At 44.7% G+C, this 23,329-nt stretch overlaps 1 protein-coding gene across 1 annotated transcript in view; it reads left to right on the top strand.

The window, feature by feature from the left end:
- The first annotated feature begins 18,818 nt into the window (after positions 1-18,818).
- The window catches only part of RGMB (repulsive guidance molecule BMP co-receptor b), a 33,302-nt gene continuing 28,791 nt past the window's right edge, over positions 18,819-23,329 (top strand). Inside the window, exons 1-2 of the mRNA XM_037373997.1 lie at positions 18,819-19,197; positions 21,595-22,106. Of these exons, the coding sequence (XP_037229894.1) occupies positions 19,077-19,197; positions 21,595-22,106 (633 nt within the window). The 5' untranslated portion in view covers positions 18,819-19,076. The remainder of the gene's footprint in view (positions 19,198-21,594; positions 22,107-23,329) is intronic.

Below are 23,329 nucleotides of genomic sequence, written 5' to 3'. Positions count from 1 at the left end.
AGTAGATCTCAGACATTATCATTAACTCTATGAAATTCTAATTCTCTTAGCAGCGAGTTAATTTTACAGTGGAAATCAGATGGCTTGATACCTAACTAATCAGCTTGTCATGGTTGTCCAGAGCTTTGAACACTACACAAGTTGTTTATTTACTCTGATGCCTAAGCAAGCACAAGGACAAAATAACTTTTCCCAGCTAAAGAAGCTGTGAAACAGCATTTTGAATATCACCATCTTCATCCAGTATGCCAAGTTTTGAAGCAGAAGGTGTGTGCAGGGCAGGTCCATATTTACTAAAACAAGGCCAAGGACTGGAGGTGGAAAGTTGGGAGGAGCAAGGGGAAAGGATAGCTTCAAGTCTGGAAATTGCCCAGAAACTTAGCAGGGGAATTCAATATCACTTCATGCTCCTGGACTTCATTCCTTCTATAAGTCCAACAATGGCAAAAAAACCCCTATGTTGTCTTCTTAAGTCTGAGGGCTCAGGTAAACAGAAAATAGGTGTACGCATATAGTCACACAGAGTGACTTGAAGGAGATGTAAGACAAAAATATACTGAACTTGAGAAATATATACAGCTGAACAGGTGCTTTTCATGCAAATAATTCCTCATAGCCAAAAAAGGTCAAGAGGTTTCATAGATGCATCCCACGTCTGTGAAGCACAGACACTGGCAAGTTTCAGTGACTGGTAGGTATCAGAGTCATGCTGGGTTAACACTCTAGGACTGCAAATGCAGCAAGAAAGGTCTAGAGGTATCTTGCTGTGAGCACTGTTACTGAAACTCTTTTAAGGCCACAGAGCTGAGGCCAATGGGGAAAGTGAGTTATTCCAAAGCCTGCTTGAGTTTACTCATCTTCCTGTGGCAGGTATACATACAGTGTATTTTCTGAGAAAATCACAATAGAAAAAATAGAAGGCTCTCACATGAATTATGTAAATCATACAAGGGTTTGTACTCAATTTTAAATGAGGGGATGTGCAAGGAGGATTAAGGACAGCTTTTACATACACATTTTGTTACCTTCCCATATCCCAGCTTTTATTTCCATTTCTTGCCAGCCAGGCTGCATCTGCTTTGGTCTTTATAGTATACAAACTTCTTCAGCATTATAACTGGAGTCCAGCTGTCCTGAATGTAATACGGCTTAATGACAACAATGTTCCTTAAATCCTTTCATTACCTAAGCCTATTCTGTGTCATTAAACACTGTAAACTGTGAATAACTCTGTGCACATGTGAAGAAAGGCAAGGGACAGTCCAGTTTTGAACAAGTAGCTTTAGAAGCAGTAAAATGATGACAGACTAGTTTCTGACAGATTTGAGTCCCCCTGTTGAAGTCTTTAAGTCACTCTTGTCTAATAATGTACAAGTACTAAATGAAGCTTTTCCCACTGTTGAAGCAGGTCTTCCTTCTCTTCTTCTCTCATTCTCTCTGTAAACATTCTGCAGCACCTAATAATAGCAAAACAATGCTGCCTTTCCTCCTAGGGAGTGTTTCTTGCCTGCTTTCTTCCTTTGTTCCTTAAAACCCATCTGAAGTTAAAGGAATTTGTATCTTTGTAACCTATCCCTTTCTACTAAGTAGGTTGAAACAGTGCAGAAAGTTTAGAAACCATGTGGGAGGAAGGGCAGGTAAAAATACACATACAGAGATAAACACATTAACATTTTTTATTTTGATAACCATGCTAAAACAGAGGTATTTTAGAACAATTAGCAATCTGGAAACCTAACACAGGACTGATGGTTTATAGCACCCTAGATGGCTGAGTAAGGGAAAATCTTATTCTGCAGCACACCGAGGCACTAATTTAATGCCCTTGCGTAATATTAGGATGCCTGAGAACAGGCCAAATGGGATGCAGGGCATTGTATGACAGCTCCATGTGTTTGATGTGCTGCACCTGGCATCCACCCCCATTCATACTCCCACCCCATGCCCTGCCACACCACAGCTGTAGCAATTGGAAACAGACACATCTCCAAAAAACAGTGCTGCTCTAAAATCATATCACTGAGCCCCTGCAGTGTACAGCCACTTCAGCCATTGAACTGTGATTGGGCTCATCTGGGTTACGTATGGGATGGCACAACTGGGAAAGCGAAACTGAATACAGCAAGGATCAGATCTGGAAAAAAAAAAAAGCCACAAGGCAAGAACTGTGGGAAGGGAGTAGGAATTTCACTGAGAAATCAACAGAGGTTCAAAAACAAGGAACTGGGAAAAAAAGAAAGCCTGAAATGGGCAGAAATCAAGTGACAGAAAATGGAAACAAGAGTAATTACAGGGAATTAAGGGCACAGTGGCGAAACTAAGACAGAAAAGCAAAGGCAAATGTGGATGGAAAGGAGAACAGAAGAATCTGGAAATGATTTATAGAAGCAGTTGGTTAAAACTCAGTCTTTCAGTATCTTTTGCTTTAAAGAAGACAAAAAAATTCCTCAAAAGAATATTATTATTGTTCTACAAAAAGACAAAGAGAACAATTAAAAAAAAAGAAAAAATAATACAAAATCAAAGAGAAAGAGAAGAAAAGAAAAAAAAAGAAAAAGTTTTAGTCCGAACAACTTTATTATATATAATAACTATACAATCCCTATAACTGCTCTTGATAAGCTTCACCAAAAGAAAGATAGGAATACAGCAACAGTGAGACAATAAGAAAATTGCACTGAGCCTACAAATGTATCAACAAACACTAGTAAGCATCAATCATCCAGAACGCTTGTTGTGGGGTGGTTCTCAACAGCACTGTGAAAAAAACCTGCAGGTGCAGAGGCTACAGACTTCCTGCAGTTCCAGGATTTCCCCAGTAATTGCAGTGGGAAGCCATAACCTGTCCCTTCAGACTGAAAGCAGGAGCAAAAGGAATACTGCACAACATTAAAGTCTGGCTCTTATCATTTTTTGTTCAATCAACCTCATGTTAATGCTTTTATACTCCAAAAGGACACGAAGACCTTCACCTGGTACATTTCTATATTTACCAGACACTGTGGCACATGCCAAAATTGTGATGAGTGTAGGTTAATCCTCAAAATGACCTATCCTTTCCCAAATGGATAAGGAATAAGCTAATTTGCACTAGTGAAAAATATCCTTTCCAAATCCCCAAACTGACAACAAGGCTTGGCAATACCAGAGATGCAGCAATTAATGAAAAACAAGGCATAAAATAGGATCACAGTACAGTCTTAAGTTAGCAGAAAAAATCAATGTGTGCAACAGGAGCCTATAACGTGGCACTGGCACAGTTTCCAGTGACCATTGGATCAAAACATGTTATATGCTCCTACTGACTTGTACTGCAGGTAGAAAGTACAAAGAAAGCATCAGGAAAGGAAAGAACTTCTACAATGGTGCAAGCAAGCAGTTCCCCAGTCTGATGCCAGAGTACTGCTGGAGCTAAAAGCAAATTCAGTTTGCACACTTCCCACATGGGCAAAATAGATTTTGATTTTATGTAAACCAATGAGGTTTATATATCCATTTGTGGATCTTCCACTTTGTACTTCCAGGTCCATCAAGGCTGGTAGATGTGCTTATGAGGTGAGAAAATGAGCTCCTTGATAATGGGGGACACTTTGTGCCTCCTGTGTTCCCCCCCTCAAAATGCATGAAGAGAAGTAAGCCTCAAAAGAAATAAATAGAAAAGCCAACATAATTTGTTGAACATTTTTGTGGTTATTACTCAATCATGAAAGTGATGCCAGAGGTGAAAATTACAATTTCATTTCTCCATCTGAAGACAGATAGATTCCCTGAGTTCTGTATAAGCCAAAATATTTACTATAATTTTATTTCTGCTGAAAAGCAACCAAATCCCAGGCTGTTCATTACAGTGATTTCACAGTTGTGCACCACATACAGTGTGTGGTGGGCAGGCCTGGGTCTTTGCTTGGGTCACACCAGCTTCTTCACAGAGGAGGGTCTGTGAGTACTTTCTCAGACATCATTCACAGTATCCTTCCTTGAGAGATTGCTAATAAAGGTACAGATGGTGAGAGTGATAAAAAAGATCCCTTGGCATAAACTTAATAAGATTAGGTTGAGCATATAGTTTTTAAGGTGGAATGAAGCAAGCACTTGCATGCCTGGAGGAAACCACACAAACTTGGTGGAAATTTAAAGCCTGTATTACAAAGCATTAACATAGAGAAGAAATTATGCCAGTGAAAGTATTCTGTCATGTGTACATAGACAGAAATACTGACTGATGCTTTCATAACGGCTGTGTATTCAGGCTGTGCTCTCTACTGCCCCTCAAATCTGTCTTCTACCCTATAGGGATTCTCTGACATCTAATAAGCATTGGTCCATGCATTCACCCTTCTCTCTATGGCAGCATGGACAAGGGTTCCTTGCCCATCAGGGTGCCTCGTTCTGTGAAACTTGCAAGAAGTTCACATTTTTGAGCTGTTTCCTCCCTGTCAAATTTGCTTGGCCATACCCAGTGAGCTCGCAGGTTAGCTGGAAAGAGGGACATGTGCACACCCCCCCCCCTCACACTAGGTATGGTTGTGTAAACCTTGTTTCCTTACAAAAACAGCATAGAAGTGGCCATCTATCACTTTTGTTTCCTCATATGGTATATACAAAGAGGGCTCATTTAGACCCGCAATGTTTTCCAGTGATAAGGGCTGGCTTGTGCTGTAAGCTGGTGGGAGTTAGACACCTCTCCATTATGTATGCACTTACAGATCTCTTCCTTTCTCAAACAAGGAGAGAATGGGGAAAAAAAGATCATGTTTAAGAAACAATGAACTAATGGGTCTATGTGACAGGTGAATTAAAATAAACCATTTAACCCTGAATTCATTGAGCTCAAAAATTACTAAAGTTTCAGAAAGCCCACCAAAGCACAAGGTGTGATTAGATGTGGAAACAGACACAATCAAACCCCCATTCACATTTAGCCTAGTTCATGCAGACCTCAACAGAAGAAGCACCTCTCCTTGCTTGCAAATAATGTTTCTAGAACAGCACTGGGAAGCATGATGGGCTATCAAATGCCCTGGCTTAATCAGATGCCACAGTGTTATATGCTGTTCCTCTCTCACAGCATGTTATAAAGTAGATTTCTAGCAAAAATATTTATTTTAGAATAGAATTTCTGGAGCTATATTTCCCCCCTTATTTTAGATGAGCATTTCTTGACAGCAGAGTACAGCAATCACAGATACGCTGTCTGTGTGTGTTCTGGTATCTACACTAGAACTAAGCACTGTCTGTTGCTGTATAAACAGATTAATAATTCAAAACATTATGTTTTAAAGAAAAGTCACTGGTTTATATATCTCAAGACAATTATGGTGCAATTCACCTCAAAAATAAACCAGAAATTCAGTGTCACTAACCTGTTGCATAGCGATGAAAAATTAACACCCATGAACAGGAGGGTAAATGTAACACTGAGCACTCTGTCAACCTGCTGCTACTCTGCAAACAAATGCCAGTAATGTGAGGAAAAAGACTAACATAATGGACTTTTTTCTTTCATACCGTGTGTCAGATTGCTTTAGAGTTTTAATTCTTCCAACTTAAAATACCTTTCTAAGAAACTTTTAAAAAGAAAACTCTCCTGGCTGCCACATTTTAGTAATAATTTTACAGGTTTTTTTAAATCTCAATAAAAGAAGAAAACAACAAAAAAGCACATTTTTCTTAGTTCCTGGCATCTGTGTTTTACTTAGTTGACAATACAGCTCTCATAATGCACTCAGATAATGAATACAGAATGAAAATATATAAGCAATGGGTTTTATTTAGATGGTGAAGCTCAACATTTCACAGATCCAACTTCATACTATAAAGGAGAAAGATCATGAGGTAGTTAAATGGCAAATCCTTATCAAATTTTCTGGTGGAGTATCAAACTATTGCATTTCCTTACTTTCTTCTGCAGTGTCATTAATTTCTCAAGATGTTTGTAAGATGTTCACAATCAAAAAGCAAAAAAAAATGTTTCCATTCAGAATCTGAAGCTCAGCAGGAAATGCAGAGCCCTTAGCAGCATAACTCTGATCTAAAATGCAGTGGTTACTATCCTGCTCAGTTGAGTAATTTCATTTACAGCAGGAGCAAAGTAACTTATTCTGAGGATTTAAAGAAGTCTGTCTTGAGCCAGAACTGGTTCTTGGCAAGGGAAATGGGGGCCTCTGTAAAAGTGCTTATGAAAAGAAAAATTTATTTACTTCTCCCAGTCTTCTCTGGCACTCCAACCTCGTGCTGCCCCTTGTGCAGATCACCATGGATCAGAAGAAGGTCAGACTTCTAAGTAACCACTCAAATACCTAAAGTCAGGCAGGAGCACATAACAGATTCATACTGCTCTAGCAGGAAGAATGAATGAGATCATGTTTGGCAGCTCTGTGTATGAATTAGTGCAGAGTCAGTTAGTGCCATACAGCAATTCTGGACTGTGGCACATGCCAGGAGCAGGAAGCACTGCCTAGCTTTTACACCCTAGAACTTCCCTGCCAGCTCCTGCTAGAGCAAGACCCAGCAAGTACTATTTTCCCCCCACATTTCTCTTTTTCTCTGAAAAAGAAATCTAAGCACCAATTCCTGGTTCCAGTGCAGTCATTTATAGATTGTCATAATACTCTGTGGAAATCCTGACTGTTCACATCTCTTGAGGAAAGAAGTGGGGTCCATCCATGCTAGGCGACCAGCAATGACAACACCAGTGATCTGTGGCATACATGATACCCACAAGCTGACTCTCTGAAGCTCACCTTTGCCAGCATGACCTGTTTTCTCAGAAATGCTGGTTTGTAAGCAGGAAGAGAATGTACCTGCATGGAGCTAAAACTGAGGGCTCCCAGCCTGAAACCCAACCAATATCACCACTCCCTGTGAAATCAAGACTTCAGACTTCGCAGGATGACTACTTTGTGAGTGAGCAGGTACTGTACAGGTCAGCCCCAACAGCATGAAAGATCTTTGACCAATGTTAGGAAGAAAGGATGAAATCTGGAAGCTGCATGTGGGACTGGACACTGGTGCCCCAGCCTCTGTGTCTGACATGAGAAGATCCTGGTGTGCTGATAACTGTGCACAGACTAAAGCAACTGCAGCCAAAGGTGAAGGGCAAAAGAGACACATTTTGAAGGATAAAGCAGTCATTTGTTTGGTATGCATCATTATCTCACCTCCTCAACAGCAGCTTGCTCCTCCACTCAATGATGTGATCATTAGGTATAGTATGACTTCCAGATGTCATAGCAGATGAAAAATTGTTTTGCAAGCTTCCCAAAAATGCAAGGACAGGCAACAGACTTGTTATAATTACCATGACCAAACCCACATTGATTAATGCATCAAAACAATTAAACATACTTAGCTCAAATACTTTTACTCAAATTAAAGCTGTTTGTAGAATAAATTGCCCCAAAATAAGTACAATAATAAATCAGTTTTAAGTCTTTAATGTGCTACATAATTAACATTGTGGCAATGACTGTTCAGTGCCATTAAAACAATGGCTACAAAAAAATATATTTCAGGTGCCCCTTTTTTATTTGCAATGTACTCCTCCAGTGTTCCTGATTGGAATTCAATTTGAAAGTTCAGCTACTGTTTTTGCAGCCAAAACCACACACAAAATGTTCAGGCAAGTGCATATTTCCTGATCAATGATTTGTCAGGAGGTGAGACAGTGAGAAGCAGAGTAATGTTTAAGTTTCCTTCTGAGTCTGAGTGCAGACAAGAAATTTCCACTTGGTAAAGTCATCACTTCTGATGAAATGATCTAATGAGCCCATTCTCTTTTGTGTATCAAGAGAAGACTCTCTATAGGAGTATCCTACTCAATAGCATGAGATGGGTTAACAACCACAGGAATGGGGGAGGCTCAGTAATGGCTCTGGGGTGGCCAAAGGGAAGATTTCCCTATCTTCTGTTCACCATAGTGCTTTGTTTCCCATGCTGTTCCTTGAGCTTATCTCTAGCTTGTACCCAGCCTGTAAATTGATCTATGCAGGAAAGCTTTTACGCCTAGGCAAAACCTTTTTGAAGCCTAGATAGGTATGCTCATGTGGAAGCAGTTGTCAGGATACAGTTTTAAGGAAGATACAAGTGGCAGTGGCAGATCTACTATTACATGATAACTGTAGAACACATGGCGCACAGCAGAATCTGTAGTTCTGCTTGGAGTTGCCTTCTAACAGGTCCTTAGATTTAGCAATAAAACTGCAATAAAAAGAGAGAGGGAAAGACAGAGAGGAAGCTATGATGCAATGAAAAGATAATTTGTTCCAGGTAGCCAAACTTGACGCTGAATAGTAGCACAGTCAGATGCAGACATCCCTGCCCTAGGTGCAGGTCATCCAAGTTCAAAGCAAGAAGGAAGGTTTCCATGACTGGTTTTCCTGATGGGAATTTCTACCATATACCAGATCTTCACCAATAAATCTCACCTACCAAAGATCATACATATTGTTTCTTCCTAGACAGTCATATTCTACTTCTGCTTTCTTTTTTCCCTAATTCCATGCCTTTCTCCAATCCAATCTACCCTCTTTCTCCCTTCTTCCTGATTTGTTTTAATAGCCTTTGAGCACAATGTGGCTGTGCCCATAACAGAAACATTTGGAGACAAAGCAGCACAAGCAGGAAAAACTTGTAATAGCATAATTGTTTCAATGGTCCCAGTGAACTGCAATGATAAACACATCCAGATCATGCTTCCCCCCTCAAAGGGGTATAGCTCCAGGAAAGCTAGTTCAACCATTTTAGGATGTATCTGACATGACTGCATAGAGTATCAGCCATAATGCCTAGTCTGGCTCAAACCAGTTTGTCATGCCTATTTCGTATTTAACTAAGGGATTCTCTATTTGTACTGCTGTTACTGCTTTCTGCTAAAATACGATACATTGCTTGTCCCTCCTACATTTTAATCATAAGAAATGTTATGAGCATATAGATTTTGGCAGTGTATTATTTCTGCAAAAGAAAAGAGGAAAGTCCCAGTCCCAGTGGTCACTTGAACTTCACCTGGAGTTCTGGGAATGAATCCAGAATTGTCATCATGATATCACCCAAAGTGTCTAGACAGATAAAATGATAAGCAAGATGGCTGTGAAGTATGGAAGAATGCACTGAACACTGGGATCATATTACTTTGAGTTAACACTGCAATCGGTCATAAAAGAAAGCAAAGAATTCAGTGTTATATTTAACAAGTGGGTTTTGTGCTTCTTTGGTAGTGCTTTCAGTTCAGACAACAGTTAATTTATTTTTGTAATAGTTTTCTTTTAAAGACAACAGCAAACTGTAGACATTTTAGATATTAACAAAAAGAACCAAAGCTTTGGAAAATCATAAAGTGAAGTTACTCTAGGAAACAGAACCCAAGCTATCCAAAACCAAGAAGGTGGAATGGAAATACATTAATCTCTTTGATGGTCATATAAAGATGGTAGCAATAATCTGGGATTGGGAAGGCTGCTCTCAATGAAAATAGAAGTAATGGGATTTAGATTAGATATGGATAAGACTATGAAAATATGAGTTATGCAATGGAGCAAGTTGCCAGTGGAGGCTGCAAATTTGTTGCTTCTGTATACATTCAAGGTTATAGATGACACTTATCAATTACAAAAGGCTTAAGAACAATTAAACAAATCCTGTTGACCACTCCAGGTCTGCTCCCTGCAAAGATTTTATGTGCTATTTCACCGGAATGATATACATGTTTACTTTGTTGCATAGAAAACATTAATAATATTCATTGCTTATCTGATGTTTACAAACAGAGAAAGACTGTCTTCTGAAGTTGACTATCAGGGTGACTGGAGTAGAAAAAGTAGTTGCAATATAATTTGGAGAAGAAAGAAACTAAACATGGAAAATTCTAAATGGAGGTTACACAATAGGTTGTTCATCTTTTTAGGTCATTGGTCATAGAGTAGTTGCAACATAAGACTGATGTCATCTACAGGAGAAAATTATTTCAGTCTTTACTGAAAGTACCTCATTTGGCCAAACAGGAACAGAAACAAAAGAAATAGCAGCAGTAGCTGCAACTATGTCATTTCTTTGTTGTTCTGGCCCATCTTGGACTTTTCTGCCCCTGACTGCCCCTGAGGCAATGATCTAAAATGTAATTGCTCTCTTTTTGCCTGAAAGGTTAGCCAGTGTCTGGGCCCTCACAGGTTGATTTCTCTGGGGGGAAGGTGGGGGTCAGTTACTTCTTTGATGTGGTCTTGTTTATTTACAAGTGATGTGCACAACGCCTGCTGCTGTAACCATGGTAGGCTCAAACAAGAAGAATCCAAAGACTGTCCTTCCATTTCAGAGGCCTCCTGACAGCTCAGTTTCTTTTGGCTTTCTATCAGGGCTGCACTGGTTGTTCTCTTGTTCTCTTCTGATTTTCGTGTTCTCTCTGGCTTCTTTTTCCACCCACAGCCAGACAACTGCAGCTAATGCTACCTCCAGTGCTCTGGGGCTTGCATCCAGTCCGGTCTTTAGACAGTTTCCAGAGACTCAATTATTGCCAAACAAAGGGTCATTTAGTCATTCCCCCATTTAACGGCAGCTGTCCCTCATACCTATCAGACCCAGAACTCACCATAGAATCAAGTGTATGATTCTCATCCAACTCCAAGCATAAAACCAAGGTAAGGTAGCTTCAGCTGCATGAAACACAAGTTACCTTCAGGGAGAAAACAAAAAAAAAAAAAAAAAAAAAAAAAAAAAAAGAAAAGAAAAAATCACACAGCTTCTACCATATCTCAAAATGTAATTCTTCTGGGCCCAAAACTATTTTCACTTGTGTATACTAAGGCACAGAAATACATAACCTTCTAGCATAATCTCAGGTCAACAGACTCCCCCTTAATATTGGGTTGCAAAGACTGTCTATCCTGTCCACTTCAGAGGGAGAAGGATCCCGAATGCAGTTGCTCAAGAGAAGAATATGCTTTTTCATGTTTATCTGCCATTAAGGCAAGTTTTCCTACCATTTACTTCACCACACAGCATCTCCTTAGAGATATATTCAAAAAAAATAAGGGAATTCAGATCTGGCATTGTCATAATCCAAAGTAAAGTGAGAGATAACTTCTGATAACCTGCTTACTATATCCCATTTTTCTGGCAGTTCTTTGAAAAACAATTCTACTTCAAAAGTGTATAAAAGTGCAGCTGCATGCCAAAATACATTAATAATGTACAAATAAAAAGGCATGCCGTCGTGCTTTTGACCCCAAAGACCTTGCCCTGGACTAACAGCTGAGAAGCAAATGACTTCAAGTCTCAAATAGCTACACTTTTTTGCCAATAACAAAGACTGTTTCTCCTCCATACTTCTGTTACACGTCTCCTATTTTCAGCCATATTTTTAATTAGGAACTTCTTAATGTAGTCTTGGTTCCTTTTATTAGGTTGATAACAATCAGTTCTATGGTGCTTATAAAGAAAGAATTAGCAAAACTAGAAAGTTTGAAATCTGTACAGACCAGGCTTTTTGTAGGTGTCTCTACCTCCATCAAGTTACCACAGCATTTTTTCAAAATTATGTCCAACCTCATCACTCTACTTCAACATACATCTCTTGAATGCTATAAACATGTACTGTAGGATTTCTTTAGGTGCACTCAGACACATGGCTGCTTGCACTGCCATGACATATCATGTCCATTGTTCACTAGACTGCATTTACACTGCATGCAGGACTGGCTAAAATTAATATGCAAAGTATCCACAGTTTAGACAAGCCTCTGCCAATTCCCTGTGATGTTCATTCATTGCTAAACTGCTGGAAAGACATCAGTCAGCTGTGAAAAGAACCATTTTTCCCCCAGCTCTCCCATTAAAATCCTCTGCATCTAGGACAAACAGAGTACCTAGACTGTGGAGTTTTCAGGTTTGCCTGCAGGAGCCCTGTGTTGGCTGGAAAGACTTCATCACACCCCTACCATTGACTCATGAACTTGCTCTTTGCTTTATGAACAACAAAATTATTATAATGAATAGTGGAATGTGATCATCCTTCCTACACCAGAGGGCTTTTGGCCACAGTATTTATCCTTTCAGTATATCTTTTACAATAATTTGTCCTCACACTCTAAGAATGTGTTGGGTGATGATCTGAGAAGTCATTTCTCATCAGGTCTCAGAGAACTGTGATTCACAGAACACTGCAAAGTCATGATTACACTCGCCTCCTAAAGTGCCTCTGATAGCTGATCATATTAACACCGGAATCAATGCTTTCAGACATTCGTATTCCAGGATCTGCCCCTTTGATACCAGACTCAGTATTCCAAGATAAAGAGATTATCTTACAATTTTAACCTAGTTTCCTTCCTACCTGTTATGCCAGCCTTACAGAAATGTTTCTCTACTATCCAGATAATTCCATTCCATTTTGAAAGGGATTCTATTAGATAAGACTTTACATACTGCCAATAGAAAACAATTTAAAAGCCAAGACATTATTTCTGTCTTGATTTCTCACAAATATCTATCATTTTGGCCTACTATCTCTTTAAAAAAACTCTTGGCTTTGGGTTTTTTTCTGCCAAACTCCATCCAGTTATCTTTCTCTGCCTCTAATCATCCTACTGAAAGTCACTCAGCCTTTTTCCATCCACTGTCATCTAACTCTAAAAGAGCTTTTGTCATGTTTCTTCCCCCACTGTAAGAACAACCCTTGTACAGTACAGTTCAAGACCTAAATATGATGGGCTAAGTAACTGAGCCCCCATTGAAATCCCATGCAATCTGCAAAATTGATTCTGCTTCTGTAAAAAATGGCAGCCACTAAGTGAACAGAACAGATACCCGCGATGGCAGATACCCACCACCTTCAACAGCAGCACCTTTAAGTGCCACATTTCAGCCAGTTAAAATGGCTTTTGTGCCACACGTATCTAAAGCAGTTGCAAGCTCACTTCTAAATTAAACACCTAACTGAAGTCTTTATCATGCCTAGATTCATATGGAAGAACATTACCAGCCTGGGATGTTGCAGAACCCAAACATTTAATGGAAAGAAACCAAAACCCTCCTCAGAAACATCTCCTGAAAAAATGAATCAACCAGATGCTGTTCCAACAAGGACTGAGCTCACTGGCATTTGGCATTCTGCCTTTAGCTTTCTAGCTTTGCTTCACAGGCTCCATCTTCTGCTATCCATAGCAGATTTCTCTCCAACAGCTGCCAAGCACTTTGTACCAGGTGTTGGGAGACCATCTCTCAGCACTTCTTTTGGCAAAATTGTGCTGCTGTTTCTATAAGTGGACTCCAATCATACATATTCTCCCACCGAAAGGTTGTGTGACAGTCTCCAAAAATAAACCTTGGAAATAAATTCACTCAAACAATTTTTTCTTATCTGACAGTAGCTTATGTTCAGACGCACCTTGTCTACCTCCATGTTATAGCCTGTGCTCAGATGTCAGTGTTAGCTCTGGATTCTCTGGTGGCAATGGGACCTTGATCAGCACTACATGTATGTCTGTAGTCTGCTGGCAGAAGGACACTCGGGATATGTCTCTGCAGAGATGCCAGCCCTGGCATAACCTATCGTTTCAGTGGCAGTAATTAACCACTCTCACCAGGACTAAATCAGGCTGGCCCACCTCCCAGTAACATGTGCCCTTTGGGTTTGTGCCTGGCCTCAAAAACTGATAGCCAAAATGCCTGGCTTCACACTGACCAGCTGCCAGACTTACAGCTAGACCCACTGTTTCAGAGACTTTCGTCTAATGTAAAGAAACTCCTTCCTTTAAGCCTTCCTTTAAGCTTTCTCCTTTTATTTATTACCAGAGGGCACTGGGGGTAGCTCTAATGAAAGTATATCAGTGTAACTGAGGAAGAAATAAAACTCATAAAGGAAAAATGTGTGTTGCCTAGGTCTATGTGCACTAACAGCATCCTAAATTTTAAAACCACTGAGCACTTAGCAGCTGCTTCTACAGACAACTGAGCAGTAGGATTTCTGTAAAGCATAATGTAGGTAAAACAGTAACATTACTTAGGACAGTGTCTGTACTAGTAACACAGGAATGAAGGATGCTCCCCAATGCTCTCCTTCCATCTCCAACTGTGAAAATGTCGCTCCTTCTTTTATTTCAGTAGCATTTAGAATGCATAAAATGGCACTCTACTAAAATATTTTCTACAAACTTTCATGTTTTTTGAAGTGTGTTGTGTCTCCCTTTTCTATCCTCTTTACTGAAAGAACATGTGTCACAGGATGCTGACTCCAATCTTGCCATCCAAGTGATTGGTACTTGCTTAGAGAGACTGGGCTGAGAGGAATGAGGCTATGTGAAAGAAATGGCACATACATTATTGACAACCCCTCTTCCTCTTAAGTCCCCTTCTGCAAAATAAAAAGGAAATTACTGGATTATAATAATTTGCTAAGTGTCAAAAAAAAGGAGGAAACCTAGTTAAATGGAGGTTTTTTTCTGCAGTGAATCTTTAGACAGAGGGACCTGGGGTTTCTGTCACAGCAAAAAAAATGAATGACAGAGCAGAAGCTAGTAGGGATATTTAATTTGATTTTTTTAAAGATGGTATATAGCCTTTTTACATTAAAATATAAAGTTCCATCATAAATTTTTTAACTGTTTGACAGACTTAATGGAACCTTAACAGTCCTTTTGTCCTTTCTCTCTATTTGACCTCTGTCTTTTGCCTCCCTCCTCCATTTTTGCCTTTTAAAAAAGAGGAAAACTGTCATCTTCTGCATGTTGGAACAGTGTTGGCATGACAGTGCTTCCGTACATGACAAAATGTGTAGGGGCCATGTCTCAGGGGGATATTCCAAACATCAGTCCTGGCTTGGAAAGCACTTTAAATACCTGTGATATAGATGCAAAACATCAGTTCTGCTGAAACCAGTGATGATCAGAGGTACGTCTCAAGCTGTTAATAATAAGCATCAGCATAAAGTACAGGGATACCAGATTGCTAGGTAAATGATACAAGACAGCTCATCTCTGAAAGGTAATGAAAGAGAAGAGCTGTCTATTCCTGGCAGGATTTTTTTATCATGTGTCCCCTGTCATCGTCATTATCACCCCACCCCCCACGCCGTTATTCAGCACTTGAAAAAACTGCTTTGGAAATAATAATGCTTCTTGGTGTCAAACAGCTCAGGAATCTGACAAAAGTCAGAGGTGAGGAGACCTTTCCCTCACCAGGCCCCTAGCCCTGATAACAGAGGAAAGGTCTGTTTCAGACTCTATTCAAAGTGTTTATTTAATTACTGCATTTCTTTAAGACTGGACGAGCTGACTTCTAAGACATATTGACTAATGTTTTTGGAAAGAAAAGGGCTTTGCCTTGCTAAATTATGTTTGTTGTATTGGCACTTTCTCAACAAAGAAGAATAATGGTAAAGAGTTGGAATCACATTAGAAACAACCTCTAAGGCCAGCTTTCTGGGACTGCTTTGAACTCTCACTCATCATTATTTTATGCACCCAATCTCCTTTGTGCTTATATGAAGAGGGTAAGAAACAACATAAGTCTTGCCTTTAGGATTTTTAATCAAAGCTGCAGCTTTTCTGATTGCAACAGTGGATTTTCACGCTCCAGAGCAGTTGTGTAAATTAAAATCCCATGTTTCTGTGAGCTAGGGAATGGAACTGTTTGAAATGTTCTTAACAAGAAGAGCTCGCTGCCACTGTCAGAAAGGAGGAGAGGAAGCTTCAGGAGCTCTGGGCTTCTATTGCCCCACACAGGGATCTGTGACTGATAGACCACCGGGGGGTGTGGGTGCAGACTTGCGAACAGTGTGACAGTCTCCATCCTTTCCTGGATAGGCCCTCACCGGCTTCCTTCAGATCCACCTGCCACTGGACTGAGGAACAGAGAAAACAGTGACACATGCAGCAGAGGAGGCAAAGGGCTGATCATTTTGAGATGTACCTACCCAGTGCACAAGGCAGCCCCTAGCCCCTCAAAACATCAGATGCACGTCTGCTCCCCCAAAACACTGTGTAGCAAGTTCAGGGATGAAAATGTGATGAGCTGGAGAAAGAACATTAGGTTGGATCTGTAGCTTTTGTAATAACGCAACCAAGACTTTCCAGACACAAGGCCAGGTCTGGAAGTTTTCCTCCCCTGCCGCACCCCCCCCAGCCCCCCACCCCCCGTTTGCCCTTCTGCCCAGCTGCTACATTCTGGCTTTGCATTTGTGAGATCATTCTAGACAGATGTCGAATGTTGGCTTGCCAGTTATTCCTACAGGGGCCAGTGGCTCCTGCACTGGATGCCCAACATAAAAAGAAGCCCACCAGCAGGTGCAAAGAGAAAAGAGATGGTAGGCAGCTTCAAACGGGGAAAATTCATACTGGGCGGCCGTGCAGCCTGCTGCCTGGGCTCCCAGCACCCGTGATGAGCTCGGAGCTGCGGGTGGCTGAGCCGAAACCCGGGATGCGCGGGGAGAAGGCGCATGGGAGCCACACGGCGGGGCCGGGAGCCTGGCTGGGGCTGCCCCGGCAGCGCGGGGCTGGGCCCGGGGTCGGGGGTTGGGACCCGGGGCCGGGGGTTGGGACCCGGGGCCGAGGCGGGCGGACGGGGCGGGTGTGGGCAGCTGGATACTGGCGGGGGCGCGGTGGGCAGCGCCCGCGCGGGAGAGGAGCGGAGAGACAGGTGGAGGAGCATCCCTGCACTGCTCTCCTAGGGGGATCGTCCCTGCTCCTCGCTGCTCCCACCCCCCCCCTCCACCCACCCCCCTTAGCTTTCTATAGGTGACAGAAAGAGGCTGTCACTTAAAGCCCATCTCCGCCCTCTGTGCCGGTGCTGTGCCGGAGGGGCGGGCGGTAAGCGCCGGGGCGGGTCGCTCGCCGCTGTTGCTGCCGCCGCTCCCGCGACGCCGGCCACTGCCCGCGCTGCCTCCGTGGGTGCCGCCGCGCCTGGCTACCCGCCCCCGGCCGCCGGCCCACCGACCGGCCCGGCAGCTGCCCGCTGGCCCGCCCCGCCGCTCCGGGAGCTGGTCGCCGGCCCCGCTGCGCCCGGACCCCGCCGCCGGTGATGCATGGGGAGAGCGACGGGGATGCTCGGTGTGAGTTGCTTGTCACAGACCTTTGTTCGAGCTGGGGTTGCGGCGCGGGGTGCGTGTCAGATAGCGCGTTTGCTTGTTTGCTGTGTTGAGTTTCTTCCACCTGCCTTTAAGCAGCCCAAGCCTGCCTTCAGAGATGCTGAGATCTCAGGTATCGGGGACCGGAGAGGGAAGCATTGCCGAGCTGTCCAGGCACACATCTGGATTCACTTGAGAGTTTGCACACTGCAGGTTGCATCTTGTAAAGCAAGCAGCTCGCAGTATGGAGTGCTTCCCATGAATGTCAGGTTAAGGGGTATTGTGGTGGCTTTTTTCACACTGTTTTGTGCCTAAAACATGTTCCTTTCTTGAAGTCGAGGTCGGTGAGAGGGTGGCCCCCACTGCATGCCACTGAAAAGGCAGCCCCGGTGGGGTCAGCGCCAGCAGCATGGATTTTCCGATGGCATCTCCCAAAGGTGGGACAGCAGGGTGCAACCCTCCGGGCCCATGCTGGGCAGGACTGACAGGCCCCAGCCTCAGCCCCGGGGTGTAAGGCCAGGATGCATGCAGAGATCCTAAGTGGGACAGATGTCAATGACTGCCTTTGCTCTGCTGGAAAGAAGGAAGAAAGAAAAATGCCAGGGCATCTGTAAGGCTGCTGTGCTTAAGTTTTTGCAGTTTTTGCCTGATAAGATTAATGTTGGGGTGGAAGGTGGTGTGAGTTTCCCCAGAGGAATTGGCAAGAAACATGCTTGCTCTTCAGCTGCGGCAGGCAGGCCCCAGGCGTGCCTTGCACCAGCTGGTGTGCCTGCAGCAGCACACCTCGCAGCGCAGATGAGGAGCCACCACTGTGCGGGTCCCCTTCTTGCCCCCGCTGCAGGGCCGCTCACCGTGTCTGTGTTGTCACGTATTTGATACGCAGGTCCTGGCCCGCAGAGCATCCCGTACTGTCCAGTAGGAGAGCACGGCGCAGCCCTGACCCTGCTGAGCCACACAGCGTGCCAGAGTCAAGCATGATGTAAGTACCCGGTGCGGCGTGGGCGAGCCGCCGGGGCGCAGCGCTGGGACTAGTGCCCTCCCGGTGCGCGTACCCTGAGGAGCTCAGGACGGCCCGGGAGAAGAGGCCCGCGGTGCTGCCTCCTGGGACCGGGGATGCTGCCCGCGGGGAAGCGGCTCGGGCATTACGCCCGCCTTCTGGGAAGCAAACCACGGCTCGCTCAAAGCCCAGCCGTGCTTCTTGCACTGACACGGCCGTTTAATGCCGCTGTTTTTCCCTGTTCTGTCGCGGCTGTGCTCGCAGCATGCCCGGCTCCGGGCGACCGCTTCCCACCCTCTGGCTGCTCCGCAAAAGCCGCGGGTGTGGCTTCATGCGCCGGGACGGGCCCGTCAGCCGGAGGTTTCAGCCCGCCCAGGCGCAGAACCCGCCCCGCCCCGCCCCGCCCCGCCCCGGCGGCGCCCCCGCACCCGGCCCAGCCCGGCCGCGCACGACCCCTGGCGGCGGCACGTGGCACTGCGGACGCTCCCGGCGCAGCCAATCACGGCCGAGGGGAGCGCGGGGGGCCGCGCGCGGCCGAGTGACGCGAGCAGCGCGGCGGGCCGCAGGCAGGCGGGGCCGCCGGGTGGGCGGGAGGCGGGACGCGGGGGGGCGCGGGACTCCCCCGCCGTCTCGGATTAGCCCCGGCCCGGGGGGGCGGGTCCGCGCCGGCGGCACGTGTGGGCCTTGTCGGACAGGCTGGGCAGCCAATGGGAGGTGACGGGCCGGGTGGGGCCGCGCGGGGCCCGGCGCAGTGCGCTCGGCGGCGCGGGGCGTGCGGGCTGCTGGGGACTGCCGCCCGCCAGGCCGCCCGCACGCCTTCGCCCGCTCACCGGCTCTTTCCCTTTGTGCTCGCCTCTTGCTGCCGCCATGCCGCACCCGCCTGCGCCCGCCCCGCTACGGCCCGGTGGCCGCCTCTCGTCGCCGCGCCGCTGAAGGAGGAGAAAGCAGCGAGGAGGAGGTTGCCCGCCCGCCGCCCTATGCCGCAGCGCCGTCCCGCCGCCGTCCCGGGGACCTGCATGGACGGGCATGGGGAGAGCTGCGCCTTCCCGCGCCGCCGGGGCTGAGCCGCTCCTCCGCCTCCCGCCGCGCCGCCCGTCGCTCGCCGCCCTCGGCCTGCTCGCCGCCCTGGGGTTGCTGCTGGGCTCAGGTACCGGGACGGGAGCGGGGACGGGACTCGGCGCTCGGGGTCCCGGGGCGGGTGTTAGGCGCAGCGGCGCGAGCGGGGAGCGCCCCGCGCGGGGCAGGGGCGGGCGCGGAGCGGGGCCGGGCTGGCGGGCCTGCCCGCCTGCGGGGCCGGGGAGCGGCGGCCTCTGCGGCGGGGGAGCCGGCCTTTGCTCGGCGGGTGGGAAACCGGGAGGAAGGCGGCGGGTACCCGCGCGTTGCGGACGCCTGCTGAAGCGGTTTGTGCTCCCCGCGCAGTTGTAGGGGGAGGGGGGAGGTCACCCGGCTTTAGTCAAGTTGCCGTTCTTTCACCGCTCTCTGTGCCAAGAACCCACCGAAAGCAGCAAACAAACTCCTTGAAGCTGCAGGGAATGTGGAGCGGCAGATTTATTAGAGTATTTGATAACTTGACTGATTTGCTCAGCTAGGCTAATTTATTTGTGATTAAAATACTATCACAAATCAGAACTGAAGGGGAGCATAAGGTTCCCTGATGCGTCGAAAGTCAGGCTCTGAACCAACATTGGCTGTGCCACTTTTGCGTGGCATAGGCCTTTTTTGTTTGTGTGTCCAAAAACACAGAATTTGCTCAGTTGTTCTTTTATTTTGCAAAGCTACGTATTACTTGCACAAAGGCGAAGTGAGAAACTTACTGCTTACTTACACACTTCGTGGTCACGCTTGACTGTAGGTTACAGATTTCCTCCTTCATACTCTGTGTTATCTTGGGATTTTGACAGGAGATTTGTGTTAGCTACCCATCACTGGCAACACCTGTTGCCATTATAAATTCATGGTTTGGATATTCAGAGTAAGTTATTTGAGTACTGACTCACATGAGGGTCAGCTAAGGGGCAAGCAAAGAAATTGCTAATACTCTCACATCGTTGTGTGAATTGCAGAAAAATGAGAAGTGTTGCAGTACTGTTCAGTTCATTGTCCACTCCTCATTTCTCCGGCATTTAGGAACGTTTTAATTAGGCTTTTAAAATCAGACTGGAGCCATGCCTATTTTACTTTGAGGACACGCAAAACAAGTGAGAAATGTTGTAAAGAGGGCTCTGAGGGGAGCAAAAAGAGTATCTGTTAGATGTATTCTATTTTCCCTTTTTCACACTTCCATGTATCTTTGTAAGCATTTTTGTGGTTTCAAAATCTGCTTTATGACAGTGAAATTACAGATTAATGTATGCACAGCTGAATTTTATAGTTCATGAAAGTAACAAGCACAGCGTGTTTTCAGTGGAAAGTTCTGGCCACTGGACAGCTATTTTATGAAATCTTACAGTATTTAAGAAGGTCCATCTTCTGTTACCTAGCGTCTTCCTCATTTTAACCCCTGTGGAACGTGTGGCTCTGTTTCCTTTAGTGCAGTGTGTAGTCTTGCCAATTTTGTTTCTGATCCTTATGAGTTCTTGTGTAAATGTTACCTGCAGAAGACCGTTGTTAACTGCCATGAGAGTCTGGAAGGGTTTCAGATCATGACAGCAAGAGCTGTGGAGGAGAGGGCTGTAAAACTCCAGTTTGCTGGCTGGGAGGGTAATTAATGCTTTCTGTGCGGAAATCAGGTGACCAGATAAAGTCTAACTGGTTTGTTCCTGTAAACTGAACTGCGTACCTGTTGCATACATCTGATAAGTACTTCAGGTTTTTGTGGGGAGAGGGTTTCTTTGGCCCTTGTCTTATTATTGAATTACACTTTTAAGAAGTACTGCTATTGCAGTGTATTGTACTGCACCTTACACTTCAGACAGCTGTGGGTTTTCTCACTCATTAGTCCCAGAAAGTGAGCAGTGAAGCTTTAGCTATGGCAGTGTCAGGGAAATAAAACAAACTGAATTTATGGGCTGCCCACTTTCCTACCCTCCTTCTCCCCACCCTGCTTTCTAGAAGAGAAACTGATTTCTGCTTCATTCAGTCGGTTTTTGTCTAAGCATATGTCACTTGCTGCCTTTAGCACATCCTTCTGAGGGGTAGGATTCTGTTTAAAAGTTCAATACCTTGTGTAAAGCACTGAAAGACTAAATGGAGACTTGATTATTGACCAAGTGATTAACTTAAGCGTGGAAATTCATCATCACCTTGGTATCTGGAAGGAAATGCTGGGCTCATACTTGGCAGGAGTTTAGTGCTTTTAATTTCCATCTAGACAATATCAAGTAATGGATTAAGTCATGCATGGACCATCTCAGCCTGTGAGATGGTCTGTATTGCTATCTTTCTGCCTCCTGAGCCCTTTTTCTCTATTATATAGTGTTTCCTTAATGGGTGAACACTGCAAGTTGTCTTCAGGTTGTTTTCTGCAGTTCTGTTTCCTGTGGGTGTAAAATGAGGTATTGCAATCTGTTTGCATAATTTCTCTCTGCCATCTGTTTGTGCTTAGGTGACTGCCAGATGCAAACACCTTGTGGAATCCAGAAGTGCACCACTGATTTTGTATCCTTAACATCACATCTGAACTCTGCTTTTGAGGGGTTTGATCTGGAGTTCTGCAAGGCCCTGCGAGCGTACTCTGCCTGTACTGATCGCAATTCCAAAGTATGCCGTGGAAACCTAGTCTACCATTATGCAGTGCTTGGGATCAGTGACCTCATGAGCCAGAGAAACTGTTCCAAAGATGGACCCACATCCTCCACCAACCCTGAGGTGACCCATGATCCCTGTAATTACAATGACCACATAGAAGCCAGAGAATATCAGGGAGGGGGCAAGACGACGACTCCTACTTACCTGTTTTGTGGCTTGTTTGGTGATCCTCATCTGAGGACTTTTAAGGATCACTTCCAGACATGCAAAGTGGAAGGCGCTTGGCCCCTCGTAGACAATAATTACTTATCAGTGCAAGTGACCAATGTGCCTGTGGTCCCAGGATCCAGCGCTACTGCTACAAATAAGGTATGAATTGTTCTTAATCACTGTGCATGCACATGTACAGAAGTAAAAGGCCAAGACAGCAGGGTAAGTCACTTAGCCCTGAACAGTTAGGAAGTGTGGCAGCTTGAGAATCTTCTGTGCAGTAGTCCAAGACAGTAAAACTGTTGGCCTCTTCTTTTCTGAGAATCAAACAAAGCTTAAACAGGTCCTTTTCTTCCTTCCACTCCACCCCACCACAGAAAAATGCTGTACACATCACCAGGTAAGCTTTTAAGGGTACTAAAGGTAACACTTTGAAACAGTCTCTGCACTGCACCATCTGTGACTGCCTCTGCACTATGTAGGCATTCTAGGCAAGGAGACAGGAAAGTCTGAAGTATCTCCTTTTCATTAGGTTGTGTAGCCATAACAGTAGAAACCAAAAAATATTGACAAAGAGTCACAACAAATGAGTTATCAAGACACTGAGCGTTCAGTGCAGAGACAAGAAAGGGAACTGTAGAGAACTGAGAGGAGGTAGCAAAAAAAATTACATTTGCCAAATGCTTATCAGGTCTTAGTACCCTGGCTTTACTAAAGAAGCAGCAGCTTCTGCTGAATTCTGCTGAGGGTGTAAGTCCCTCTTCAGACATGCAAGACTTAAGATTGCTCTCCTCTGAGCCAGCTGAGGTGGCTAGAGAAGGAATAAATGTGCTATTATTGATATCTTATGCCATTTCCTTACTTTAAGTACTTGTCTCTTTTTGCCGAAGGTAGACAGGTGTCTGTAGGAAGAAAACAAGGATGTATAATGCATAAGTCTGGCTAAGGTGTCCTTTGATTTACCTCTAGAGTCGGGGGTGAAAAATGCTCTGAACTTTTGGGGCTTTCTTTCTATCAGTAAACAAATCAGTTTAACATACATTTGAAGCTGATGCTGTCACATATTTCATTCCATTTTTGGAGTGAAATGGCCTTTTAAAACTCTGGTGGTGTAGTTCTTGTATTGTCAAGATATGTCAAGCTATGTATATACAGTTTCAAGATCATCAGTATTGGAGATTTTACTGTTTTTCTTAAGCTCAGAAGTAGGTTTTTTATTACCGGGAGCAGGAGCAGGGAGTGCCAGTCACAATAGGTTATAGTCTGCATATCTCCCATGAAGATGGCTGTGTAGTAGTATTAATAAGTGAAAATCAGTTTTGCTGGATTCAGCAAAATTCATGCAATCATGTTGCATTCATGCTGGATTCCGACGTACTGAC

The sequence above is a fragment of the Falco rusticolus genome, chromosome Z, assembly GCF_015220075.1.
Source record: "Falco rusticolus isolate bFalRus1 chromosome Z, bFalRus1.pri, whole genome shotgun sequence".
In the NCBI taxonomy this organism is placed as follows: Eukaryota; Metazoa; Chordata; class Aves; order Falconiformes; family Falconidae; genus Falco; species Falco rusticolus.
The sequence above is the reverse complement of the archived record's forward strand: the minus strand, read 5'-3'. Positions and strand labels throughout refer to the sequence as shown.